The following is a 9145-nucleotide window of genomic DNA, read 5'->3' on the forward strand; positions in this document are numbered from 1 at the left end:
ATACAATAGGCATTAACCGCTACTCAGGCATCTTGCCTAGGGAAGATCTGTAACACTCCGTAGTACTCCGGTTGTTAACATCATGATATTATAGCGTACACAGCAGAATATTTTATTTAAAGATTAATAAACGTCTAGTAAAAATATGAATAAAATTTTTCCAAAACATTTTCTGAAAACATTTCTAAAAACGTTCGCATGAGATACTGCGAAAGCGTAAATCTAAAACACACATCTACTAATTAATTCCATTAGCCAGTATTAGTGGCCATTGACTAACCAGATAAGACCTCAAGTGTCATTCCTGCCAGAGTCTCACGGACAGCATAGCGACTGTTTAACGGATAACTGGGAGATAAGAATCTCACGCACAATCACATCTGATAGACATAGATATATAACAGACAGCTTGCAAGTCCCACACCAACTGCAATCCCCTCATAGGGTCAGTACATACATAATGGCTCTGAGCCTAATTAATACATCCATACATCATGTCTATATGTCCTCATCACATGCATATAACATAGTTCAAAATAAATACATCCATAATCCAGAAGCTCAAATAACAACCATTCTAAGCATTATTAAATACAACTACCTAGTCTCAAAATAAACTAACTAGGCATGTCAAAACACTACACATGCCACATACCAATATAACAGCATAAAATAAACAACATCCTCAATCCACTAATCCATAACTGGGCCCTTGTCCGTAGATTGCTCACTACTACCATGGGTACCTGAAAAGAATAAGTCAAATTCATTTTGACATAAGTTAGTTATTTGAAAAATTAAGTTGGGAAACTAATTTCTTTCGAGGTATAAAACATAATTTTTTTCCTTATTGGTCCAAAATTGCTTTGTTATGAAACTGAATTAGAGAGCTTTAGGGTTCAAAAATTTGCTCCTTGCACACATCTCGCTTACTAGTTGTGCCACCCCTTGGAATTTGAGTATCGGATAATTTTAATGAACATTCATAACGATAGTTTTAATTTTTTTGGAATTGTTTTGTCACGTTATAGGACAAAAAATCCATTTTCCTGCAAACACAATTCAAGCTGAGCCTCACCTTGAATTTTTTTTCTCACTCCATTGTTTAATGGACCCCACATATATTATGAGTATATAGGAAGATGATTTTTTGTCCAGTAACATGACAAAGTCCTCATAAGAGGAATAGTTATTCCCTGGCCAAGTGAAGAGAAGAACACCTCTTAGGATACGTCCTATTTTGAGCATAAGAAAGCTAATGGAGGTGTAGAGATAGGGATATCATCACTACAGAATAACAGAGTTCCTTTACTGAATTAATAGAGTTGTAACTATTATTATATGCATCCTTCTTTTTCTTTTTCTTTTTTCTTTTTCTCGCAGAATTAAGATTTTAAACCTCTCCAAATACAGTATTGGAGATGATCGTATTAGGGAGGATCAAACAACAGCCTCATCTACTCAGTTTCACCAACTGAGCTATCATCATTTGGTTTATATGCATCCTTTTAAACAGCTTCTGCGGGGAGTAATTCAAATGAATGGGAGGGAGAGCCCTCAAGTAGTCTTTGGCTCATTGAATAATCAATCACCCCTTTTTGGGGCTGCTAATGCAGGTAGCAAGGATGACAAGGGAAAAAGCAAAAGCAGTACTAAAAAACAATGAAAGAGAGTAACAACTAAAGTACAAATGAACCGGATGTTTTGGAAGTATTTTAAAGCTGTGATACTGAATCTTTAAAAGCATGTTTGTATTAAAATGATGTTGAGAGTAGGCTTATGTAAATATGCTCGGTAGCCTCTTTCGTAAGCAGTTGGTACATGTGATCATTTTGTGCACCAATAGTGATCTTAGTAATCTTTTATCTAGTTTTATGTTGTATGCAGACTACTGATCTGATGTGAGAATGCTAGTGATTCTCTTGAAAGCCGTGTTATGTGAGACATGTAAATATCAGGTATAATCTTGATGTTAAATCTGTTAAATTAGGTGAATATGTTGTCTATCATATGAATGTAAGGGTAATTTAGAAAGTTCAACTTTCACTTCCTAGAATACTAAAATTTTCAGACTAATGAGTTGTTCCCTTAAAAGTACTTATGTGTAAACTACATAGCAATCTTTGTCCTTATATTCTTTTGCCTGCTCATGCATGCTACGATTATAGACTGAGTCAGAAGCCTATGAAGTGCATGGTCAGATATTTGGGTCTACTTGACAATACTTAAGCAAAAAATAATAAAATAACAAACAAATAAATAAATAAAAGGTCTACTTGTCATTATTGTCCACTTTATTTTAACTTTCTTCAATTAAGAAATTAGTGGGATCTAGTACTCAAAATTTTCAATTATTTCTTCTCTCAAACCACAATTTGTTTTTCCGCATTCTATGATGCTGCCAAGCTGATCAACTGATAAATTGGAGAGCTGAACTAACTAAACAATAAACACATGCTACAATAGATCAAAGGTTATTTTGAAGAAAACATGATGCTATAATAACTTGACAACCAAGCCCTTGAATATTAAATCAACAAAAAGAACAACTCAAACAAACTCTGTTTCCAAATTAATGGATAAATAACAGTGTTCTGTAATAAAGAAATTGTTGACATTACATCAATTTAGGCCTTCCTTCTTCTGATCTGCTTCAGTTGATGGTTTTTCCATGCTTCCATCATAGTTCCCAGGGAGTGAAAGAAGACTCTCTGTATACGCAGCTACTTCAAATCGACTCTGACCATCGGAATCATATTCACAACGTGCTAGCAATTCTCCTTTGTCATTAAATTTCATGAATTCTGCCTCATCAAAACCTAATGCAACAAGTTCACCACCTTTGGCCATGCATACAGCGGAAAGGCACCTAGGAATTTCAAGCATAGTCCAAGATGACTGCACTTTATATTCTTTCATAATCCACACCATAGTTTTACTATCGTGTAAACGAGATAAACAGAGACATCCTCCCATAGTTCCCAAATAATCATAATTGAAGTCATCTGTGAAATCACCGTCTGGCAAAGATATCTCATAAAAATTCTTTTTCATCAAATCAAAAGCAAGAATTACTGTAGCTAATAAATTTTCATCATAAGCCAACCAATGAATAGCATCATTACAGAGAAATGATGGATTATCAATATGATAGTAGGGAATATGGGGCCCCTGAATTTCTTTCAATGAATTGGTTCTCAAAGAGAAAAGCACCAAACGGGTTGCCAAATTAGAGTCATGCTTAGGCCATAGCACAACTACCAAATAATCATCCGCGGATGGGTCATATCCAAAACCAATTAGGAGTCTCTCTGCTGACTCTGCATTTTGACATTCTTGCCCCATTTCAGAGTATGACAGGTCTCTGTGGAAACCAGTTGATGGGTTCCAAATATAAAGATTTTGATATTCTTCCGTTAAATGCGGTCGCTCCATGGAATCCAGTTTATTTTCTATAAGGACAAACCCTCTGCATGAACCCCAAATCACAGCATAATATTCAACTAGTTTTGGAAGTGGGGGAACGAGGCTTACAACGAAAGAATCATCCTGAAGCGATGCATCAACATCGAAGGATCGAGCTTCGTAATCAGAAAATGTTATCTGGAGAAGCTTGTGGGAGGGTGCGGCAGATAGCTCGTAATGGGATTTTGCAAAGTGAGAGTCAGAGATGAGAGAATGCCATGATTTGCACACACACTTGAAACGAACAAGTGACTTCACAGGTAACCTCAACAGGATTTCATGAATCACATTCCAGTGGAGGTTACTCTCCACCCTCCTTCTTTTCATGTTTCTGTTTTTCAAACGAGAATTAGGGTTTAGATTACTCACGTTAGAGGAAGGATACAGATTTATAAACAGAATCCGGTGAGAATTGTGCTGAGTTGTAAATTAAGATATGATTATGAATTGTTACAATTGGGAAATTAAGATGTAATTATATGATGATGTAATTATATGATGATATAATCATGATGCAATGAATTAAATTAAAAGGAAGAATTTAATTCGAAATATATTTTCCTTTTATCTTAATTTAAAATATCATCTGAGATTTCTTTAGATATATATTTTTTAGATTTTTTTAGATTTTATAATTTTTTTATTGGGATTAAAGTATCTACTATAACTTCAGATAAGGATCTCTGCTGATCAATTAAACGTCGACGTTTTGGTCCTTTTGTTTTTTAAATCAAATTTCTTATTGTTCGCTTGCCTTTTGTGTTTCGTCTTCCCGAACTATTTGCGCTTCCTTATTCATAAAGGATAGCCGTCTTCGTCTCTCATATGGCTGCTTTTTTTTTTTAGCTTCCTTTTAAGCATGAGTCCCCTGTTGGCTAGGTGTGAGAAATGAAACTCCTCCCATTTATAGTGGAGGGTATCTTCTCTTGTCATCCTGGCTTTTAGAAATGGGGTTTCCTCTGCTCCAAGGGGTATTAGAACCTGGTTTGTTACTTCGTTTACCTCCTGGTGTGAATGGGCCATTCTTTCCAACTTGATGGGGTGACCACAGGATTGTGAGTTGTGTATTAGCTATGTCATGAGTGTGGATGGAGGGTTTTGCTTCTTATCAGTCTGGATTTTAGTTGTGGGATATTGGCCTCTCCTTTACATTGAATGATCCTGATAATATTGAAAAACCCCATCTTTCTACCACCCTTTTATATGAAAACAAGATCTTATGCCTCTCTCTACTCACCCTTTTCTATGACATTTTTTAGAATTAACGTGTTGACGTGTCATGTCGTGTCGCGTGTCAGTGTCGGTGCATCATTGATTATAAGTTATTATTCAGTATTTATTTTCTTTCCTAATATAACAAAATCCCAACAATTTCATCATAAATTTGACCAACTACATATATTACTAATAAATTTTGATTCATCAGTAATCAAGGATTGAATTAGTTCTATCAAAATTTGAGTGATTATCACTTAATTTTTTTTTCTTTTGGGTTGTGAAGGGATGCTATCTATATATGATAAATGGGAAAGGGAACAATATCGTACTTATTGTTCAATAAACATGATAAATTTCTACAAATAAAACTTACATTGGTCTACATAATGGATAATGTTTGGTATTGATATTCATGATAAAATTATTTCGTAAATTCATGATCCTTATATTGTGAAAATCTTTGGGATATCATTATATTTTAGGAAAGATTTCAAAAGTTTTTTATTCTAAAAAATCGAGTAGTGTGTTATGATTTTTTTGTCAATGTCTTACTTAATTTCCTTATTTTCATTCTGGATGTATCGTATATATTATAATCCATTTAGTAATAAATTATGGATGAAATACATGAAATGCATAAAGCTTACAATAAAAAATGATTCACGTAATTAAAAAACAGAAAAAATGATAGAAAAAAATAAAAATATAAGATAAATGATACCTTGGTCCTGATAATTATCAAACACTCTCTTTTTCTTTTATGCAATACTGTATAGAAAACATAATAAGTGAGAGGGAGATTAATAATGGTGTCACTCACAGAATTCAAGTTGCGTAAAATAAATGGAGACATGCTTCTAGCATAACTTGTAATTGTAAAATGTCTATTAAACTCAAAGAAAAGTTCTACTGTGTACAGCTATAAAACGAGCTATACTATTCTTTTTGTGAGTATTAATATTTTAAGAAGAACGATCAAATATTTAGCAACTAATTTACGTTGAATCGCATCTATAAATAGATTACTCTACAACTCTTCTAAGTTCTAAGAATGTAATTTATGACTTTCTGAAGATATTAATTTTTTAATAATAGAACTTACAGTACAAAGAATAAAATATTATTTTAACAGTTATCTGAGTTTAAAAAATTATTTAATTAAATAAGGAGAATAAGAGTTCATCGCCTCTCTACTCCCTTTTTCCTCTCCAACGTTTCCTATAGTTCTTGTTTTTAATTTTAATTTTTCTTTTTACTCTTGAATTTAATAAAAACATGTAAGAATTAATAATTTTAATTTACATCTTTATTCTGAGTTAGTTTTTTATGTTATTTGAAAGTTTTTTTAGGCATGTCAGAAATTTTCTTAACTTAAAAACAAAAATTGCTCGTGATTCTTTTAAGACATTATTTTAGAAACAAAGTAAATAATATTACACATAAATGTGTTGAATATTTTTAAATATAACTATAAAAATTCAGTGAAAAATATTACACACTACTTAATAAGAATATGGATGATAATGTTCCCACCAACGTTTTTTTTTAATCTGGAAAATCTAAATGGTGAGATATAACATGTGGTAAAATCAATTATCTTTTTGATTTCAGAAAATGAACCGGTAATTTAGAAACCAAAATATACAGCATTAGAAGCAACAGATATGGGGTTTGGGGTTTGAAAAAAAATTAATAACATAGGTTATCTCATATCCTAAAATGACGATGTTTTGGGGTTTGAAAAAAAAAATTCAGGGTATTTTAGAAAAATTTATAATATAAAAAAAGAATTTAATGTTCTCATATTATATGAGATAATTTTATCTTCTGCACACACATAAAAATATATAAGATTCATATGGGACCATGTGAAGAGAAGAGAGAGAAAAGAATATGTAAGTCCGATATATTTTTATGTGAGTAGGAGATAAAATTATCTCTTATAAACATGAAAAATATTAATTTCATAAATGAAAAGTAAAATTTTCAAAATATCATATATTTTTTCTCTAAATCTCAATAAGATGCCATTTTGGAATTACAAGCATATAATAATTATCATGCTTTTAAGATCAAATAGAAAAACAGCACACATTAAAAAGTTAAAGATTCAAAAACCCTCAAAAACCTTTACCATGGACCTCGGGGGTTGCTATAGCCTAAGAATTCATAGTTTCAGTGACTCTTGCCTAAGAAGTCCTCAACCCTATTTATGACCTAATGCTCATTAACTTCTCACTATTTTTTTTTTCTTTCTATCTGCCCATTAGAGAGAGAGAGAGAAAATCTGAGAGTTAATGGTTGGATCTTTACCGAGAAAACAAAATGTGAATATGTCATCTTAACTTGACCAGTGACAGAAATATGGCATAAAGGTAGGTGTGTAACCCTGGCAGGCCGAGGTTCCAAATTTAAAAAGTAGTGACCAAACACACATTACTTTTAAGGGTTACCCTCCAATGGGATTCCCTCTCTTCGGTATACAAAATTTATGCTCTCTTTTTCTATAACTCTTTCTATCACTACACACACACTGTGCCTCATATATACTCAAATATCTCAACCCGATTAACATGATTAAAGTAATAGTGCCTCATATATAACTCTTTCTATAACTCTTTCTATCACTACACACACTACACCAGCTGACAGAAAGTACATACCTTCAGTAGGGAAATAGCAACTGAAATGGCCCTTCCAGAGGGGCTTGAAGAGCTTTGTGGTGAACCTATTCATACAAGTATCCATGTTCATAACGGGAGAAAGAGGCAAAATACACAAAAAGAAGTACTTAAGTTACCTGAAGATAAAGTAAAGACACAACTTTTGGGAGAAGTGATACAGGGTCAGTCTCAGCAGAAACTTGAGAACGTCAATTCCTGATAATAACAATGATGGAAGAGAGAGTTCAAAAATATCAGCATAACAGTGTATCATTCCAAAACTGACTGAAAGTTCTATCTGGAGTTGTGTCACTAACTAATATTAGGGAGAATTACAATTTAAGAAATCTTGACTAACATATCCAATATAAGAAGAATTAACTGAAGCTGGAAAGAATAGCAAATCAATGTTCAAATAATGGTTAATGGTAAACTAAACACAAGCGCAGTTGCTGATAGTAATTCATCAAACATAAAAGTCACAAGCAAGATCCAAACTCCAACTATTTTGTTGCAACTTGACCAGATATTGTCAATGTACCACAGCCACATTGAAAAAATCCCACCAAAAATTATTAAGAGGCCGGCATTGCCCACAGCTTCATGCTTAAAAAAACAAAGGACTTTCAAGACCGACATTTTCTATTTGTTAGCAAACCATGTAGTTCTACTGGAGAACGCTTACAGTGAATAATAAAAGCATAGGAACAATAATGACTAGAAAATCCAAAGACAATGTAGCTAGGTATGCTTTGAAACTCCTATTCACAGAAACTGCATCGTCGTTTTTCTTCTTCAGGGAGGCACCTGTAATTTAAAATAAAATAAAAAATGATAAACAAGTAAAAAGAAAGATATTCAAGCAAAAAGAAACATGTTATCTACATCACGTATGATGATAAACTTTAAACTGAGCGTGCACTGAAGCCAAAACCAGAATCACAGACCAGAAGTAATTAAACCATAATGATTAAATTAAAAACACGCAGAATTATAATCAAATATAGCAATTGAGCATAACTAAAATCGGGTTTGGGTATCAATGAACTAACGAAAATATTGAAAAAAGAAAAAGAAAAACAAATAATAATTAGATTTGAAAGTACCAAATTGAAGTATTAGAAGGGACTGACCAGTTATGGAATTGGAGGGGATGGAGTGACGAATAAGGACAAGAATCGGTGACGAAGGAAGAGGAGTTGACGGTGAGGAGCGAGATCTCGTCGACCTTGGGCCTGAACAGAGAGATCTGAGAGTTGGAATTGGAGAGAGAGAGCCTTGTAGAAGAACTTGTCCTTCGATGCGAACACGATTCCCAACTTTGTACAAATGAGAATGAAAAGAAAAGAAAAAACGATGGAGATGTTTTGATGTGCGGCGCTAGGTTCTGTAATAGGTTTTTTTTTTTTTTTTATGAGAGGATGGAGAGTAAAGTAATTTCTTATCTAATAAAATAATTCCTTTTTTTTTGAATTACAAGAGAATAGAACTGCAACTCACACACCCACTAAACACTGCACCAGTAGGCTAGCGGTTTAAAATAATTTCTTTTAAAAATAAAGTTACTCAATAAATTTTTGAAAGCTAACGTCTTTTCGCTGAACCGCCAATAACAAATCGACGTAGAATTTCGAAATTCTGGTAGGTATGGTTAACAAACAAATAATATAATTCAGTGTTGTTAAACCCGACCCGAGTCTCGATCCGATCGGGGTACTGGGTCACTGGTCGAACCAGTTGACCCAGATATATATATATATATAAATTCAATTATATTCTTCATATCTAAAATGAATTAA

General features: G+C 33.1%; 1 protein-coding gene across 3 annotated transcripts; it reads right to left on the reverse strand.

Moving 5' to 3' along the window:
* Window positions 1-646: 646 nt before the first annotated feature.
* On the reverse strand, window positions 647-8695 carry LOC133299629 (F-box/kelch-repeat protein At3g23880-like). 3 transcript variants are annotated; one of them, XM_061499123.1, is made up of 7 exons: window positions 8480-8695; window positions 8032-8153; window positions 7484-7562; window positions 7347-7411; window positions 5405-5451; window positions 2622-3796; window positions 647-746 (listed from the first exon to the last, which is right to left on the reverse strand). In XM_061499123.1, the coding sequence occupies exon 6, from the start codon at window positions 3790-3792 to the stop codon at window positions 2623-2625; it is 1170 nt and encodes a 389-aa protein (XP_061355107.1). In that variant the 5' UTR covers window positions 3793-3796; window positions 5405-5451; window positions 7347-7411; window positions 7484-7562; window positions 8032-8153; window positions 8480-8695; the 3' UTR covers window positions 647-746; window position 2622. The 3 variants fall into 3 exon arrangements, with proteins under 3 accessions (XP_061355107.1, XP_061355098.1, XP_061355101.1); XM_061499114.1 differs by lacking the exon at window positions 647-746 and having other exon boundaries at window positions 2468-3796; XM_061499117.1 differs by lacking the exon at window positions 647-746 and having other exon boundaries at window positions 2468-3796; window positions 7484-8153.
* Between the last annotated feature and the right edge of the window lie 450 nt (window positions 8696-9145).

This window comes from Gastrolobium bilobum, unplaced genomic scaffold (assembly GCF_033153095.1).
Source record: "Gastrolobium bilobum isolate Gb01-03AN ecotype WA unplaced genomic scaffold, APGP_CSIRO_Gbil_v1 utg18749, whole genome shotgun sequence".
NCBI lineage: Eukaryota > Viridiplantae > Streptophyta > Magnoliopsida > Fabales > Fabaceae > Gastrolobium > Gastrolobium bilobum.

Bases quoted from the DNA above. Each gene is read 5' to 3' on its own strand.
- LOC133299629 (XM_061499123.1), bottom strand. From the start codon at position 3,792: ATGAAAAGAAGGAGGGTGGAGAGTAACCTCCACTGGAATGTGATTCAT.